At 43.1% G+C, this 19,186-nt stretch overlaps 1 protein-coding gene across 2 annotated transcripts in view; it reads left to right on the top strand.

The window, feature by feature from the left end:
• Positions 1-19,186, top strand: part of MPIG6B (megakaryocyte and platelet inhibitory receptor G6b) — a 291,237-nt gene that overhangs the window by 176,338 nt on the left and 95,713 nt on the right. For both annotated transcript variants that reach the window (XM_086924660.1, XM_086924659.1), the window contains one exon: positions 546-857. In XM_086924660.1, coding sequence (XP_086780786.1) covers positions 546-857 — 312 coding nt within the window. The remainder of the gene's footprint in view (positions 1-545; positions 858-19,186) is intronic.

Genomic DNA, 19,186 nt, shown 5'->3' with positions numbered 1-19,186 from the left:
CGGATAAACATCCCCAGAGTAACAGTCATCTGGCTGTTCTGTGTGAGAGGAGATATATAGGGTTCGTGAAGAGAGACCTGTGTCAGCGATCGTCAATGAGAGTTCCACAGAGAGGTGTATATGTGAGAATCTGAGAAGGGAGAGCTCCAGGGTGAGAGAAAGCTAAGAGTGTGAGAGCGTGTGAGAGGAGAGATGGAGCACAATACGACTGTGTGAAGGTCTGTGAGAGTCTAAAATGCCATGCAGAAAGACAGCTGTACGTGTGGGTGTCTATGAAGGCAGTGTGAGAGGGTCCAGCCCTACCGAGAGTGTTTCTAGGATGGAGAGACACACAGAGACAGCTGTGCATGTGAGACTGTGAAAGATGATAGAGCCGCACTGTAAGAGAGGTCTGTGTCCGACAAGGGCTGTGAAGAGAGAGAGGAGGGTCCAGAAAGAAACAGCAATTTACAATTTACAATTTAGCTGTATGTGGGACAGGATAGGCGGGAATGTACAATGTACAGTGAGAGGACATCATTGACCTATTTTCTTTTCTGCCACAGATTGTGACCCTGAACCCATTCAAGGCGTCGATCAACTTGGACAACCCATGAAACTCTCGTGCTGCGAGAGCCAAGACCCTGTCACGTGGCTGCGGGACGGGCAGACGGTCCGGAACTCCTCGGGCCTTCGATTCTTTAGAAATGGAGCAGTGACCATCCCGAAGCTGGGTCCGGAGCACCGCGGCCTCTGGAGCTGCCTGGATGAGGAAGGAGAGGTGTTGGTCGAGCTCTGTCTGGAGGTGAAGGAAGAACAAGACGCCCCTGGCGCTGCCCAGACAACCTCCGCGCCTCCAAGGGGTCACAGCACCCAGGGTGAGTCTGGATCTTGGAGTTTGATATTTTATTCATAGATTGATTTTTTCTACAGTACAGATATTGTCTCATATGGTGTAATCTGTTTATTGATTTTTGTACCTCTACCTGTTGTTGTGCCCTTTGTGGCAGTTTTAAGTTTTATTTGTAACCCAGCAAGAAGCCAAGAGATTTGACGCTGTGGACAGTTTTAGGGCCAAGCCCCGCTTCTTGAAGTCTGTCTGCCATTTCTTTGTGACGTTGCTCTGCATATCGCGCCTGTTAATGATGCATCGTTTAAACCTTAATTGGTGCTCATTCATCCATTTTTAATTTTAAATAGGCCATCCATGATGCCTTAGTAGGCCTGGGCACATTTAAATTACACTGGCATTATTTGCGTAATTGTGAGAATTTCGCATTGCGCTTGTTACGTGAAATTCCTGAAATTGCAACGTTACACCATATCTTGTAATTACGTGATGCCCGTTAGGCAGAGTCTGCACAAGTCATGTACGGAGAACGCAGTAGGACCCCCGACTCTCAATGGGGACCCGTTGAGGCACGAATTGAAAATATTAAAGGTACCTTGAGACCTATTCATGAGAAGGATTAATACATCCATCTCACTCACTATTTTACATATGAACAGCCAATACTGCTCATAGGTTAGCACTATCACTGAGACGCCCTCGGTCTCTTCTCACCCTTCACTTGGTCCTGAAGAAAGCCCACCAGACCCCACCAGGCATCCACGGGCTGAAACATGTCGACCTTTTTTAACAATATTCAGCGTGTGTGAGAGTCATTATCCCTTTCTTATACACACCAATAAACTTTTTAAAGAATATACTCGAATCCAGACCCATTAAAGATTTTTCATCTGGCTGTATGAGTTTTTTTAGGACATACCCCACATATCACTGATCACTACTGTTTTAACCAAGGGTAAAACCTCTGGCTGGAGGATGCATAACTACTAACCCTGTGATTATGCAAACACATGATCGAGCAGCGGAGAACCAAGATATACCGCTCTAACGCCAATTCAAACACGTGTATGAGGGTTTTTAATTTGGGACAAAATCGGTACGCGACCTGCATACCCCGGTTATGCAGGACAAGTGATCCTTCCCCATTGATTAAGAGATGCGTGGTAAAAATAGATCACAAACACAACATTTGTGATAAAAATGTACCATAAGCGCAGAGGAACAACAGAACGCGAGTAGCTGTTCGCATTCTGTTCGTTTTTTACACTAATTTTTACGGTGAAGTGCATCCTCATGTCACAAACAGAATCTTCATTCGATGGGTTATTGTTCATTTTTATGCACTTCAGGGCATCATCTGCATACCAGTGGTATGAGAGCCCCAAGGTTTGTAGTAAGCCCCCAGAGGTTCAACATAGAAGTTTAAGAGGAGGTTAACTTCTAAAGGTCCTTGGGGGGCTCCAAAAGGAGTGGTCAGGTGATCTGCATAGGTTAGGTTAAATGTACCCTTTTGGCCGGGGCATCTAGGTAAGACTTGCATCACTCTAAGCCGGCCCGGCAACACTGAATCGGATGGATGGCTTATCCGGTAGTAAGTCATGCACGCTGGTATCCAACTCTGCTCATAGGTCCAGAGGTCAGCTACACTTCCCCTTGTCCATTGCCCGGTAGGTAGCATCAATCCTGTAGAGCATCGTAGTTTCATTCCTATGTACAGGTCAACCCCAGACTCATAGTTGTCCAATAGTTCACTCTCTCTCTGTTACCTATTGGTACAATTGATGGGCAACATATTTTTCCTTGATTTTGGCAAGGAAGGATAGAGGTGTGGTTGGACTGGTGTTCTATTTACAGCCTGCACCAGCCTTTGCATTTTAAACATGCCTTACCATTAAGGCTCCCTGTTTTCCGTTTTTACTGATTTTTACTGATAAATACAGACAGAAAACCATTTATTTTCTTGTCTGTATTCATTTATAAATGTGTAATAAAATGGAAATTGGGTGCTTTTCGAGTGATTCTAAATACACTTTGCCATGACTGCCAGGCCAATAACTTTGTGAATTGATAGGTAAGGGGGTTAAAAAAGAAAGGAATTTTAATAAAGAAGTTTAAACAGCAGCAGATATGCATAAGGTTGATACTGAAATGTGCATGTTTTCATATAAGTGCATTGATTTATCTTCTGCATATGTTCATATCCCTGAAACCTGGCAGGCATTCAAGCATGACTGCGTATTTTTTTTAAGTTTGAAAAGCTTTATTGAGTTGAAGAAAACAATGTAAAACTTCAGTACAATAGCACAAATAAAGAGCAATAGGAATTAAAATAATTGTGGAGAATAATGTGCCAATAAACAAGAAAGGCCCTAAAAGGGGAAAACGCTATACAAAGAAAAAATGCTTTTATAACTTTTCATTTTGTGGGGAAGGAAGAGAGAAAGAAAGAGGGCAGAAAGGGAAAAAAGGGGGGATGGAAAGGGAACAGCAATAGAAAAATTCATGGTAAGAGAGATAAAGAGGTATGAAATACAGAGAAGTTCACAGTAATAATAATAACAGTAATACTAAATATAACAATAACATGTGATCAAGAGGCACTTTTAGATAAAAAGTCTGTTAAAGGGGACCAAAGTAAATCACGTTTTATCAACAATGGAATAGAAGAAGCACATGCACGATCTAGTCTATGATGATGGCAGAGCAAATTCCACCAAGCACTATAAACCACGTTTGTAGTGTCTTTCCAATTAGTTGTTATAATTTGAAAAGCGATAGCTATGCAAAGATCAATAAATTTACGAGTATGGAGTGGGACATCCCAAACTGGGGCCAAACCACCCAGGAATACAGAGGAAATAACAAAGGGAACATTAGTAGATAAAATCTTATTAAGTGTAGACCAAATGTGGGACCACATAAGTTGGACCTTAGGACAAAGAAAAAACATGTGAACAAAGTCACCAGGAGTGCATGAACAGGACCAACACTTCTTAGTGTCTAACAATTTAAATTTAAACAAATCACAGGGAGTATAAATTAATCTATTATAAAAAAAATAAAGGGTTTGTGTGGTGCTAGCGGAACGAGAGGTGGAATGAAGTTTGGACCAAATAGAGTCCCAGGTAAGTGAGGTGAAAGTTTGATTGAGGTCCGATTCCCAGATAAGTTCAAGATTAGTTTTAGGCCTGTCAATAAGTGAGGGAGAAAGTAATTTATAAATAGCAGAGGCCTTAAGGGGAACCTGAAAGTTAGGTGGAGAGGCAAGGAGGGGAGGTGAAGAGGATGAAGGAGTATTGTGTAGGATAATAGTGGAAAGTTTGGGCAGAAGTTCATGAAAGTGTGTGCAGTATTTGTTAGAGATACCGAAGGAGTCACGAAGTGCTGGAAAGGTTAATAAGGAATTGTCCGAAATAAGATGTTGGTAAGTGAGAATTCCTTTGTCAATCCATTCCTTCGAAAAGAGCGCACAATTGCGTAATTTAAGAGATTTATTATACCAAAGTGGGGTATTCATATGAAGAGTAGATGGTACAGAGAATGAACAAAAAAGGGCAAGTGTTAAAGCTTTGGAGTGTTTGAAAATAGGAGAAAGTAGCTTAGAAGGTGGTTGAGTGAGATTGGAGGCAATAAGGAAGGAGAAGGGGTGAAGTTGAGCCAATTCCAGAGAGCTCCAAGCCGTAGTAGGAGGAGACGAGGTTTCAAGAAGAAAAGGCCAAATTTGCTTGAGAGTAAAAGCAGAATGAAAGCGTGAGATATTGGGGAAGTTAACACCACCAAGATGTTTAGGTTGTTGAAGACGGAGGAGAGAGACTCTAGCCTTACGCTTATTCCACAGGAATTTGGAAAAAAGACTATTGATAGACTTAAAAAAGAAATGGGGGAGAGAGATAGGAAGCATGGAGAGACAGAAGTTCACAATAGGAAGGAGCATCATTTTAATAGTGGAGAGACGACCCCACCAGGAAAGAAAAAGAGGGGACCAACGTTCTATTAGAGAAGAGAGCTTTTTAAGGATATCGGAGTGATTAATTTTGATAGTTTCTCTAATAGTGTTAGCATATAAAACGCCAAGACATTTGATAGAGCCAGAGTTCCATTGGAAACCAGAACCCTGAAACATGTGAGGAAGACAGAATTTATTGAGGGGAAGGACTTCAGTTTTATCAATATTTAATTTATATCCAGAAACAGAGGAATAATCATGTAATAAAGAAAAGAAAGCGGGAAGGGCAACAACAGGGTTAGAAATGTAAAGCAAAATATCGCCTGCATAAGCAGTAAACTTAATCTCAACATCTTCATAAAGAAAGCCAGAATAGGAAGGGGATTGTCGAATTTTCTCAAGGAAAGGTTCAAGTGCCAGAATAAAGAGAAGGGGGGAAAGTGGACAGCCTTGTCTGGTTCCTCTATGAATCCATTAATCCATATAGAAGTGGAAGGAGCAGAATATAGCAACTGAACAAATGTAAGAAAAGTGAGACTGAAACCGTGCCAGCGAAGGGCGCCAAACATAAAATCCAAGTTGACACGGTCAAATGCCTTCTCGGCGTCTAGAGTAATGGCAGCCAAGGGACCGTCCATTTTAGCAGAAAGATGAATGATATTAAGAAGGGATCTAGAATTGTCTGTAATAGATCTTCCCTTAACAAAGCCGGATTGATGAATGTTAACCAAATCGGGGACAATGGAATTAATCCGTAAAGCCAGAATTTTCACATACAATTTACAATCAATATTAATGAGGGAGATGGGTAGGTAATTTTTACATAGGGAAGGGTCCTTATCTTTCTTGGGGAGAAGAACTAGCATAGCCTGCGAAAAAGAACCTTTAGATTCACTAGAGGAGAGAAAATGGTAAAATTAACTGAAGAAAATGAGGAATCAAGATAAATTTAAATTGGGGAAAGAAACGAACAGTAAAGCCATCAGGGCCAGGTGTCTTATCTTTGGGGAGAAGAGAGAGAGCAGCAAGAATTTCCTTTTCTGAAATCGGGGCATCAAGAGAAGATAAATCCAACGAAGGATTGGGAGATTTAGGGACAGAATTAAAGAAAGAGTCTAATTTCTCTGCAGAGGGGGAAGACTCAGGAGTATAAAGAGAAGAGTAAAATTGAACAAAGCAATCCAGAATTTTGGCATCAGAAGACTGGAGCGAGCCTTATGAATCTTTAATCGAGACTATTTTCAATTTCTGTTTTTTAATTTTGAGATAATTTGCCAGAGCCCTACCAGCTTTATTGCGACCACCATATATCTTTGCATTAAATTGAAGAAGCTGATTGGAGGCTGAATCCCAGGAATGTTTATTAAATTGCAGTTTAGCGGAAATGAGAGAGGAAAGAGAGTCAAGAGAGTTGGAAGTGTAGTAAAGATGCTCTAGTTCTTTAATGCGTTTTAGATAGGAGGAAGCTTGGGATAGCGCTTTCTTTTTTTTACGTGAAACAAAGTCAATAATACAACCCTGAGCAGTGGCCTTGAAAGCATCCCAGATAAAGTGAAAGTCAGAGGTGGAGTGTAAGTTAGTAGTGAAAAAGTCATCCATGAAACGAGTGAAATGTTCAATGAAAGTGGGATCAAGTAAAAGGGAGTTGTTAAAGCGCCATCTGCGGGCCTGAGACGTGGGAGAGGGGTAATCCATATCTAAAATAACTGGGGCATGATCTGAGATGAGGGTAGAGCCTATTTCTGAGTTGGTCATAAATTGGAAAGCGTGGTGGGAGAGAAAAATATAATCAATACGGGAGAGGGAATTATGCACAGGAGAAAAAAAGGAAAATTCCAGAGAGTCAGGGTGGGACAACCTCCATGAGTCTATAAGGCCTCTGGAGGAGATGGCTTTGTGGAAGGATTTTTGCATTTTTTTGGGAATGTAGCGAGCTTGTGATTTACGGTCCAAAAAAGGGTCCATCAATTAATCTCCCCCAACAATCAAATCTTCATTAGCATTAGAAGAGAGAAGGGAGGAGAAATCATTCCAAAAGGAATAATCAATGCCATTAGGACTATAGACATTACAGAGAGAGAGATGAACATCATTAACAATGCAATCAAGGAGCAGCCACCTGCCATTAGTGTCAATAGTTTCATTTAGAATTTGAACAGACAACGCTTATGAAATAAAATAACAACACCATTTTTGTGGTTAATAGCAGGAGAGCAAAAAACATCCCCAACCCATTGTCTACGTAACATCGATAACTCTTGAGTAGAAAGATGTGTTTCTTGTAAAAAGGCAATTCGACATTTTAAACGAGCAAGATGAGATAAAACCCGTTGTTTCTTGATAGGGTTACGAAGATCCTTAACATTCCAGGAAATGAGTCGGAAACCTTTCATATGAGGAGATTAAAGGAAAAGTAAAAAGAGAGAGTAATGCAGGCAAAAAGAGTGAATATATAGAAGGATTGGCAAGGAAAGGTGAAAACAAGCCAGATATAGTGAAAAGAGGAACGATGGAAGTAGTAAAGAAACCCAAGTAGAAAGAGCAAAAGGAAAAGGAGCGAAGCCATCATAAGAAGGTTAAATAAGGAGAAGTGAAGAGATATAAATGGAGGAGAAAGAGAAGAAATGACTAGTACCGTAGTGCCAAAAGGAAGGAGGAAAGAAGAGGGAGAGTAAGGTAGGTAGAGTAGAAAAAACACCATTGCGTCGGAGTAGAGGAAAGAAGAATAATAGGGGAAGGTTGAGTGAAGTAAAAGATGCTGAGAGAAACCAAAAAGGAGAAGGAAAGAAAGGAAAGGGAAGTAAGTAGGAAGGAAGAGGGGAGCCAAAAGCAACCCTAAAGAAGACAGCAAGAAGAAGGATGGCGAGAAGAACCAAAAAGGTCTCAGCCATACAGAACACATAACAAAAAAAAGGACAATGAAGTGAGAGCGGGAGCAGCGAGAAAAGACGACCGCAGAAGAAGAAAAATATAAAGGTCGAAAACACAGTCCAAGGAACCAAAAGAAGAAAAGACTAGAAAAAGAAAAGAAATGCAAAGAGAACCAAGGACCGAGCACGACATAAGAACAAATGAAGGAGACTTACCGAACAAGTATGCAGGGAATCAGCGTACTGGGATGACGCAAACAGACGATGACACAATACAATGGAGAGGAGGGCAAACGAAACAACAGGAAATGAACCTAAGGAACGATAAAAACAAAAGAATGAGGTGATATGAAAGGAGGCAACAAGTCAACACATGGTAGACAACAAAGTAAACACAGAGACAGAAACATTGTAAGCTAAGAGCCGCTTTGCTCCATGGAATCTTCTCTGTGGGAATGGATGAATCTGCGGAGATCAGCCGGATCCTCGAAGCTGTAAGACCGGTCCTTGTATGTAACCTTGAAGAAGCAAGGATGAATTAGACCATATCTAGCGTTCATGGAACGAAGCGTAGGCCGCAAATCCAGAAATTCTTTTCGCCGCGTCGCAGTCGGTTTGGAGACATCTTGAGGAAAAAAACTGTTTGTGGCTTGACCATATAAGTTGCTTGTGTTGTTTGGCTGAATGGAGAATAGTCATGAGGTCAGAATAGAGAAGAAAATAAGCAATGATGCCTCTAGGTTTTGAAGATGAGGAGGAGTTTTTAGGACCCAGACGGTGCGCTCGTTGAATATTGACTTCCACATGTTTAGGCATACCAAGAATTGGTAAGACTTGAGTCTTCAAAAAAAAAGGATAATGTCGGACCCTTCAGAATTCTCTGGAACACCATAAATACGTAGGTTGTTGCGTCTATTTCGATTTTCCAAATCTTCAGACGTTTTCTTGAGGACCTGAACCTCCTTGGTGAGATTTACCAGTTTGGCGGCAATATCTTGAGTGTCACTGATTTTTTGCTCAACAACAGTAACCCTTTTGTCAAGATTAGACCACTTATCATCCAGCCTTTGCAGGGTAGCAGTAGTGTCTGCAATAAAAGGGCGAATTAAGCGAAGTTCTTCCATGAGGTCCTCAAGAGTGACAGGGGGCGGAGACTTGGAAGAAGATGGTGGGTCCTTTTTGAGGCGTTTGCCCACAGGTGTAGACTCCTTACGTGAGGTGGGAGCAGCATTGGAAGCTTTTGAATTATGTCCGTGCTTCATATTGGCAAAGCCAAAAAAAAGAAAGAATTAAAGGCGTAAGTTAAAGTATGAGCAGCGTACCGTAGGATGAGGGCTGCAAAAAACCAAAAGGAGCAATGAAATGCCACTAGGAGTCTGCAGAGCACACCAAGGGAGTTGGAATAGGCCCAGGAGATGCAAAACCCCAACAGAACAATGTCAAGGCAAGTGTTGAGGTAAATAGTAGATGCCAAGGTCCGACGACAAAGGAGAAGCCAAGAAAAAGTCACCAAATGCCACAAAAGAGTTCAAATGCCCTTAAAAACCACTATAATAGTAAAAAAAACAAGGCCATTGGGCAATATTCCTGAAGTGAGCACATTTTGGGTGGTTTAGAAGCAGAAAAAAAAACGGTGAAAAATTAAAAACAAAATGGCGGCCGTTTCCGAGGTAATTGCATTTATGCAAAAAAAATGCCCAAAACGATCAGGAAAGCGTACAGAAACATGCCCATGTGCTGGGGGGCAGTTCCGACGCTGGAAACGGCCGTTTCCGCCGAGAAACGCCTTGTAGAAACGGGACCTTTGCAGCAGAAGCGCCGCCGAAATTGCGGTGCTCAGGGGGGAGCGGCCATCTTGATCGCCGCGTTGCGCGCCCTCTCCAGCATGACTGCATATTTATTGGTTAAATAAATGTTGAAATATACAAGTTTCAACTTTATTTTTTTCACAAACACATAATAAATATGGATAAATACAGATGAAGCTGACAACAAATAAATATGGATAAATACAGATGTAAATGTAAAAAAACAAAAATGCCATAAAACCGGGAGCCCTACTTGTAATGCATTCTTTAAGGAGGAGTGGATGATACCGCGATGCAGATGTTAACTCTATCTTTACATAAGAGCACCAGAGAGGGACTGATGGGGTTTGCTAAATCAGGTGGTTAAGAGTCGATTGGATAGCCCGAAGGTTTAGCAGTGATTTTTTATTCCAGTACTTCCAACCTGGCATACCTGAAGGAACTCCGGATGCTGCAGACCACTTTAGGGAAAGTGTTAGTCTCACATGAGTCACAAGTAGTTGTTTTAGTGTGATATCATTGGAGATTTTGTATACTTTGGGTGTGAAGAAGTTTGCCAGTTCTTCATCAGGTGTACCAGAAGATTTTCCGATATCAGTGGGCTATAACATTACAATGTGGAAGAGTCTGCTGGCCGAAGACTCAGAGTTTTGAAGAATGTAGCTTTAGTAATCAGTAGGTTGATTTGTAATTCCTTTTTTTGTTTCATATTGTTTGTGACAGTGAACGATGGACATTTCTTCCATTTCTGTTCGAGAGTATGTGCATTTTTTCTTACTCAGTTTAGAGACAGAGTAAGCCTGCCTTTATTGCTTTTGTTTTTAGTTTGTGTTCTACACAAGAGAGCTAGCGTACCCATCCATTTCAGGATGGTGGAGCTGTAATGGTGAGCTAGAGCCGGAGCCTTTTCTTGAGTTTTTTAATATAGGAATTGGTGCAGTTCTTTGTTCTTTGCTTGGAAGTACTAAAACAGTGATTTCAGATTTCATGAATTTCAAAGTTATATTCTGAGTGTTGATCATCAATTCATACATGGGTTTGGGTTGAATAGTGAGTTCTTTAAGTAGATATTATGTTTTCCTGGACTGTGTTGGAGATCTGAGTAGTTAAGTGTAGGCATTTGAAGGAGCTAGCAATGAGCGAAGCCGGTGGATTGTCATTGATGTGATCTTTGTGCATAACCACTCAACTTCTCCTTTTGTTTTCTTGGTATTTTCAAAGAAAATTGTTCCTTTTGGGAACATTAGGTCAAGGACGGGGTGATTATTGCGAAAGCCAAGTTTTGGTCAAGAAAAGATCACCCTGATTGTACAGTGTGATTAAATGCGCCATCACTGCAGTATTTACTGGTAGTGGCCGCAGGATCCATCCACGGTTTAATTATGTGGACATCCGAATGGTGACCGGAAGACCTTGGATCCTGCCCCTTACCCATTAGGAAAGCAGAACACCTGGGGGTATTGGTGGACAACAAACTCACCATGGGTGACCAAATAAGTATGGTCATCTCGGCCTGCTTTCTGGCACTGAGAATTATAAGAAAAATTAAGTTTTTTCTCACTGAAAACAGCCTTAAGACAGTGCTATCATCCCTTATAATGTTGCACCTTGACTACTGTAATGGCTTATATCTTAATGCCCAAAAACAACACATCAACCGGCTTCAACTTGCCCTAAATGCAGCGGCCCGATTGCTCTCAGGGACTCTGAAATTTGCCTCCGTAAAGTAGGAACTTAGGCAACTTCATTGGCTCCCGGTTGAACAAAGAATACGCTTTAAGGCACTTTGCACCGTCTTCAAGGCCATCAATGGAGCAGGACCTGATTTCCTTAGGCATAAATTTCAATGGTACGTCCCTGGAAGAATGCTATGCTCCACGGGGGCTAAACAAGTTCTAGTACCCTCATTCAAAGAAGTCAATTGGGGAGGCAGGAGCTTTATCACTTGTGCTTCCAGGGCATGGAATTATCTTCCTTTTCATCTCAGGAATGCCCCGGATCTCCTTTCCTTTAGAAAATGGCTGAAAACATGGCTTTTCTCCCAGTAGTACAAATCATTATGCATTATGTTCCCCAGCAGGCAGTACTTAGTGCATGGACACCCCAGGGTAACCGTGCGCTCTATAAGCAGCGGGCTAGAGTCACGCTCAAACAGCGACCCCTTCGCTGCAACGATCAAAGCCAGGAAATCACTTTTCGCCGCCATTCACGGTGAGGAAGCAAGGCCACGCCTACCTGAGGCCACGCCCACCCGCCCCTTTTTCTACCCATAAGGATGTGCAATCACCGGACGCGCAGCGGACGGGCGCAGCGGGCGCGCCGTCAGCGCGCCGAAGGCGCACCAAAGGCAAGCCCGTCTGGGCCCGTCCGGACCCAGACGGCCCTAGGCCCCGTTACTCTGCCAGGGGGCCCTCAGGATCGAGTGATGTATACAGCAGATACATTACGCGCCCTACGACCTAAAAACATCCTTGCCTGCTACCACACGCTTACCGCAGGTAATGCTTTCTCGACCTGTCCACGTTGCAATCTGACTCCCCCCCTGAAATCTACCACACTCGCTTTGAAGTTGGGACTTCTTAATTGCCGTTCCCTCCCCAAACATGCTACCGAAGTAAATCTTCTGACTCAGAATCAGGATCTTGACCTGCTGTTCTTAACGGAAACATGGCTATCAGACAACACCGACCCGGACGTCGTCGCGGCCCTCCCCACAGGGTATCTCTGTCAAGCTTTAAATAGACCTAAAGGGAGAGGAGGCGGGGTAGCTATAATTTACAGGGAACAATTCATCTGTAGGATGGCTAACGCCGGTATTGAGGACTGCGAGAGCGGCCAATTCTCCATCCAAATCTCCCCAGCCCTTACCCTGGCAGGGCTACTGATCTATCGCCCCCCAGGGGCCCCAGGCAATTTTATCAACTCCATATTCGAATCTATATCCCAACTAGCTTCCGCCACCTCCAACGTCCTTATACTAGGTGACTTGAACTTCCACTTCCTGGACCCCACGGATCGAGTAGCCTCGGACATTAGACACGACTTAACATCTTTAAAGATACACCTAGTGAACAACGAGCCCACCCATGAGAAGGGCCACCTATTGGACCCTATCCTCACCAATATAGCAACGGTGACTACCAACTTACCTGTGACCCTACCATGGACGGACCATTTCCTGGTCCCTTTTTCCTGGGAAATCCCCACACCTATTCTCCCAACCCCTAAAACCCAGGTTACCGACCGACAATGGCGCAAACTGTCACCTGAGAAATGGGCTGCTTCCCTTGCAGACTCCATTCCCGAGCTCTCCTTTGACTCCAACACGGCTGACAAACAATTTAGTGATTGGATCACTTCGTCTCTTGATACGATGCTTCCGAAAACCACCACCTTTAAACAGCCTAAAAGGATATCCCCTGCTTTATGGTATACTCCAGAGCTTAAAGCTCTGCGCCAAGAGTGCAAAAAACCGAACGCTCTTGGAGACGCGACAAATCAGGAACCAATAAAAACATCTACTCTATCTCTCTTCTAACCTACAAAACCGCCATTCGCAAAACCAAAAGCGTGTTTTTTCAGGAGAGAATAGAGAAAGCGGGATGCTCCAGTAAGGAAGCATATGCCATCCTTAAAGAGCTCTCAAAGCCCCCAGAACAAGGACGGGGACCTCCCTCCGACCCTAAAGCCGACCAGGAGAAATGCCAACAATTGGCTAATTTCTTCCATGATAAAATCCGACTAATTCTGGACTCTATTCCTCCCTCGAGCTTGGGGGAAGAAACAGTTTTCCCATGCACGACATCTCCCACTGGTCTGTCCACGTGGGGCCAGGTCACGATAGACGAAGTACGAAATACGTTCAACTCCATGAAGAGCGGCTCCCCTAGGGACCCTGCTCCTCTTCGGATCCTTAAGGAGGTAGCCCCCACTATCATCCCTTCCCTTACCCATCTGATTAATACCTCACTCCAACAAGGAGTTGTACCCTCGAGCTGGAAGAAGGCTGTGGTAAAAGCCCTACTGAAGAAACCTTCTCTCGATCCTGAGAACCTGGCGAACTACAGGCCCATTTCCCTACTCCCAGGAGTCAGCAAGATCGCGGAAAAATTAGTCAACAGGAAACTCTCGCAGTTTCTAGAGGCCAATAACAAACTAAAAAATTCCCAGACGGGCTTCCGACCAGGGCAGGGCACGGACATCGCCCTCCTGGCAGCGGTAGAGGAGGCCAGAGCGCTTCTGGATGGGGGAGGATCAGTGGCAGTGATCCTCCTCGACCTTAGCGCAGCGTTCGATACCGTTGACCACCAACTCCTTATCGAAAGATTGGCAAGAGTTGGAGTGGAAGGTACAGCCTTATCTTGGCTTTCATCTTTCCTGGCCCAACGATCCTATCAGATCTGGGAGAAGAACGCCCGCTCCTCCGAAATGCCCCTCCAATGTGGTGTGCCTCAGGGCTCTTCCCTGAGCCCCACATTATTCAATATCTATATGTCCACATTGGAGGAGGTTATCACCCCATTCGGAGTGAGCGTCGTCAGCTATGCTGACGACACACAATTAGTGGTGTCTTTGTCCCATCCCAAACAACAGAAAGCTGATCTCTTCAACTGCCTTACGCAGGTCCATCGTTGGATGAATAGATCAGCCCTAAAGCTAAATGGGACAAAAACTGAGGTCCTTATACTTGGCCCGAAAGGAACCTCACTCCCCCTGGACAGTTGGCCAGCCTGTCTAGGTCCTCCCCCTGAACCGAAAACAGAGGTGAAAAGTCTGGGTGTATGGATAGATTCCGATCTCTCATTCACCTCGCAAGCAAAGAAGGTAGCAGGGACCTGCTTTGGTCTTCTAAAATCTTTGAGGAAAGTCCTGCCCCTTCTTCCCCCTAAATCCCAAAAATTACTAATCCAAGGTCTCATAATATCGAGACTAGATTACAGTAACGTGATTTATCTGGGCGCTCCCGAAGCGACCCTTAATAAACTGCAGAGAATTCAGAACACTGCTGCCCGGATCATCACAAACACCCCGGCCAGATCATCTGCTAAACCCGCTCTCAAACTCCTCCATTGGCTCCCCATAAGGGAGAGAGTCAAATTCAAGGCCTTGTGCCTCGTCCACAAAACTTTGCATAACCAAGGCCCCCCAGTCCTCAGCAATTTTGTCACCCCTTACATAGCCACTAGATCCCTCCGTTCTAACGAAGAAAACCTCATCAATACCCCAAGATTCAGGAAAGCCCGTTCAGGAGGAAGACGCTTCTCGGTACAAGCTGCCCGTCTTTGGAATTCACTCCCTCATGACTTACGTCTTGAACCACAATATCTGCGCTTCAGGAAGCTGCTAAAGACACATCTTTTTCCCTAGCTTCCATGCCCTCCCCTGTTTTGAGTCCTCATCCTTCCTCTCTTCTGCTCTTAGCTCCCGGTCCTCAGATTTGCTGATCTAGGGTTTTTTTTAGCGCTGGGATACCTCCGGGTGACTATGCGCTTTATAAAAATAAATAATAATAATAATAATAATAATAAGTGCGATTAACATAACATGTGCAATTTAGAGGGTTTTCTTCAGAGAGTTTTTAAGTAAATCTTAAGATAAGCTCTACCTTATGGATAAAGAAGAGAGATTATTTGGACATATTCCTCTCATTGGTTTACAATTATTGGATCCTTACTTGTAAAATATCTGCCTAGAAACTTAGAAAATACCAACAAATTGTGGCAATTGTAGGCAAAAAGAAATAGAAGAGGAAATTGTTTTAGAGTTATGCAGTACCACATGAATGCACTAGTAGGGGGTCCAGGAGGTGTTGGCCACTGAACATCTAAACCCTGTGCACAAAGAAATTGAGCACTTGTATCTTGAGCAGTGAATCTGCTTACATTTTGACCTCTATAGCTGAACAATGCTCCATTTTTAATTTTAATAGAACTTACAACTCCAGCTACCCAGCTCTTACCCAATTCCAGACATGGATGTTGCTGGAGTCGTATGTTGTTTTAGGATTTAGCACTAACAAGACAATACCGGATAGAATTAAAGACCTGAACCCTTAGGCAGGGTACCACCATCTTCTGCTACCTGTACTGTGTCATCTCAGAGGACACCTCTAATAGCACACCTTCTCAATACATCCACATACAACACAGCCACACAGCAAACGTAAGAGACAACACTGTCTCCAGTTATAGGGGACTGGTTCATGCCCTGCGAGCCTCTGGTATAGGAAAATAGGCCTTCCTGTTCTAGAAGTGCTGCAAAGTTCAATGTCTCCTACCGAGGCACTATGAAGGTGAACACTGGGCTCTGATTCATAATATGTTAATAATGAAGGAAAATCTCACTTTATTACAGAGTGATGTCCGCAAAAATCTAGTGAGATGTCTGTTTATACCCCTAAAATCCCACATGACCTATTGGCATTTTAAGAAGAAACAAAACCCAAATTTCAGTCAAAAGTGTGTAAATCAATGGAGTTTGCTTCTGCCAACTACTGAGATTTGTAGGCCTGGCCTTTGAGACAGCTTTAAATTGGTCACCAGACTGCAGGTTCCCCCCCCACCCCCAAAAAATCATACACAAGATACATTCAAAGAGAGGCTTTTGGTCATTAGGCTTCATCCATTGGGCTCTTAAATTGTCATTCACAGGTTGCTTATGCCAATCACACCATACAACATGAGGCAACAGGTCAGCCCACTTTACCATTGGCTCTTTTCACTTTGAGTGATAGCACAAAGCCTGGGCACATTGGTCACACACAAACCCAAAATAGTTTGTACTCTTCATTGACAAAGTGGGTTCAAAAGTTAAAGTTGTATTGTATTTATTATTTATATTAACTTTAGGTAGAGGTTATTTACGTTGCCCACACTTCACTGATGCCCAGGGTGATGGTGGCTTATTTTCTGTCTACTTTGAAAAGTTGCTGTTATAAAGTGTTTAAGCACCATTTTAATATTTCATCTGACTGATTTGACTGCCTGGTTCTGTGGTGCTTTCTTTTTTTTGACGATTAAAATAATCATAATCTTACATATGTCACTTTACATACAAAATAAGCAGATTAATGATACATATTTAACAATTATGAAAAAGTAACCAGGAACATGAGACGTAAACTACAGCATAAAACAGCGTGGTGATTTCATATGCATGGAGCAACTGAAAGACTTGTTATCAGTGTTTGTTTTTTATTTATTTTTATTAAAAATGCTCATTCCAAGAATGTGGTGCCCATATTTAAGTGACAGCATGCTTTTCTTTTAATCTCTGTGGTACTAAATACAATTAAAAAAAAAATTAGACCAGCTTGGCCAGGCTAGACCAAATGGCTTTTCCAGAGCCTGTTTAAAAATGTTTCCACCTTGTATAAGCTTAACATATAGTGAAAGAACCTACTAAACCAAGCTTTTAGCCAGACTTCTTCCACAAAATATTCCGAGACAAATCTCTAGCAAGACATATTTTGCAGAAAATGCTGCTCTATGTGGTGAAAAGTTGAAGGTGTTGAAGACTTTGCAGAACTCTGGCACTGCAGTTTAATTTCAAACATTTCTAGTTAAGTGTCAATGAGTATTTTTGTCCCAAGCTTTCCTGCACATCACACTGATCCCATGTGTTGAGTTAGAGATGTGGGCAGGCGCTCCTGCTGGCTGTGACTTACTCTCAGTAGTAAGTAAGAGTCATTAGCAGCTTAATTCATTTGTAGTGTCCTTCCTTAGTCAACTCTTAGGGTGTGAACTACCCCAAGAATACAAGCCAGCATGTGTTATGCGTTCATTGTTTCACCAGACACCCAGGGGCGGTGGGTGAGATTTTAAAGTGGTGGGGCGCAAAGTGATTTGCACTCAGCACTGTAGCGAGCGAGCCCGAACCCCAAAAGGGGGGTTTGGGGGGTTTACCCCCTCCAGGAAAATTTTGAAAATTAATTAATTAATAGATGGCATAACATAGGTAGCTGCTTATTCAGTATAACCACAGAGCTTCATACATTCCGTCCTATTATGCTCAGGTGCTGAATTCCGACTATAAGACTTTCATGTAAATCTCAGCTCTCAGAGTAGAAGAAGTTGCACAGCAGTGTAATGGTTGCCAGGCACGTTACGCAGGAGCGTAAGGAACTTGAAGAATTACTATAACACGTATAAACGTATACATGCATAAAACAGAGTTTGTACTATTATGCAGAGATAGACTTGCTTGCGTACAGCCCACATCTATTTGGTGCACTGAAAATGCAATTTTTAAATAAATATCAACATCCAAGAGTTTGCATGGATGTAACTTGAAACAATAAATACTCTCGATTGAAACGTGAAACCTAACAGTCTTTAAAAACTAACAAGATTCTTTAGTATAAGTCAAATACAGCTTCGCCATTTAAAGGGCTGGGTTTTCAAGACGGCCTAGAGTGAGGTCAGTGTGTGGGCCAGTTTTGGGGCCGGGTGTGGGCTCACTGGGCTGGGAATGTAAACATATTGAAATCAGGACTAGAAGGCAGTAATAGGTAGTAGTGTGCAGCTGTGGTTGCTGTTATCTCGTGGCATGATTGGATAGACCAGTCACACTTTGAGGGTAGAAGGGCAGGGATGTGTCAATGTAATTATCCTTTAGGTAGGGAAGGATTTGACTGTCACATTTCTTGAATATTATCCCCCACATTGCCTGCAGCAATCACAAAAACATGTGGTCCCCCACCCAGACATTATGCCTTAAACAGTCGAAAGGTGCTCGTATTGAAAATGTGGGCCACATTTTTTTTTTACCACCAATTCATAAATATGGGCCACTTTATTTTGTTGCTCAGGCCTATTTTCTACCCCACTACGACCCTGCTGCCCAGACGCAACCATTATTGCACATTGGAACATATCCCGCAAAATGGCCAAAGTCGACAGAAGGAAATAACCCCATTTAATCCCAAAAAGCAGGAGCGAAATGAAAGGGAGCCCTGAAGGACTGACAGACGAGGCTTTGCCAGAAGAAGGACGGTGGCAAGCTAATGTGAGCACATGCTTGCGGAGGGCAGGTCATTCCACAAGCAGCTTTACTAAGGGAGAAAAATTGACAGCTTGTACCGGAGCGAGAAATGAAGACAAAGTCTGCCACATTCCCCATGCAGTCTAATAATCCCTCAAACGGAAAGGGTGAAAAAGGAGACGGCTTGGATTATAGACCCAGAAAACATTACAATATCTTCTTTCACAGCACAGGCATCATAATTTAAACTTGACTTCTCCAGGTGAAGACCACAGCAAAACGTTTGTTATCAAGGAACATTCAGATTTGCATAATGCAACCACGCGCCAGCCCGTTTCACTTGCAGATGACGTACTTTAGCATGCATTGGAAATACACCTCATAAACTAGTTATGACTAAAATGAGTCTTATTTTCAGAGCTGCCATTATAACAACATGAGGAAATAAGCAACAACTCGGAAAATCAACAACTTTCGTAGCTGTTCAGGTGCTCCCTACCACGCGGCGCTTCCTACCAAAGGTCTCATGCAAATGGAGGAGCACAACTGGTTGAAGCTGCTCCAAACTGCTAAGCTGGCACACACTTGCGCCCGAGGTGACACAAACTGGAGGAGCAGAGGCCACCTTAAACACCGCTACTTCCAACGCATAAACAGTCCGAGACAGCTCGCACCGGGAGCCAAATGTTTTACACGGACTCTCGGCACTTAACACTATGACTGAAAACCTGTCCATCATAACCACCATCTG

The sequence above is a fragment of the Lissotriton vulgaris genome, chromosome 5 (genome assembly GCF_964263255.1).
Source record: "Lissotriton vulgaris chromosome 5, aLisVul1.2, whole genome shotgun sequence".
NCBI classification, from domain to species: Eukaryota; Metazoa; Chordata; class Amphibia; order Caudata; family Salamandridae; genus Lissotriton; species Lissotriton vulgaris.
This window is presented reverse-complemented; position numbering and strand designations above follow the sequence as displayed.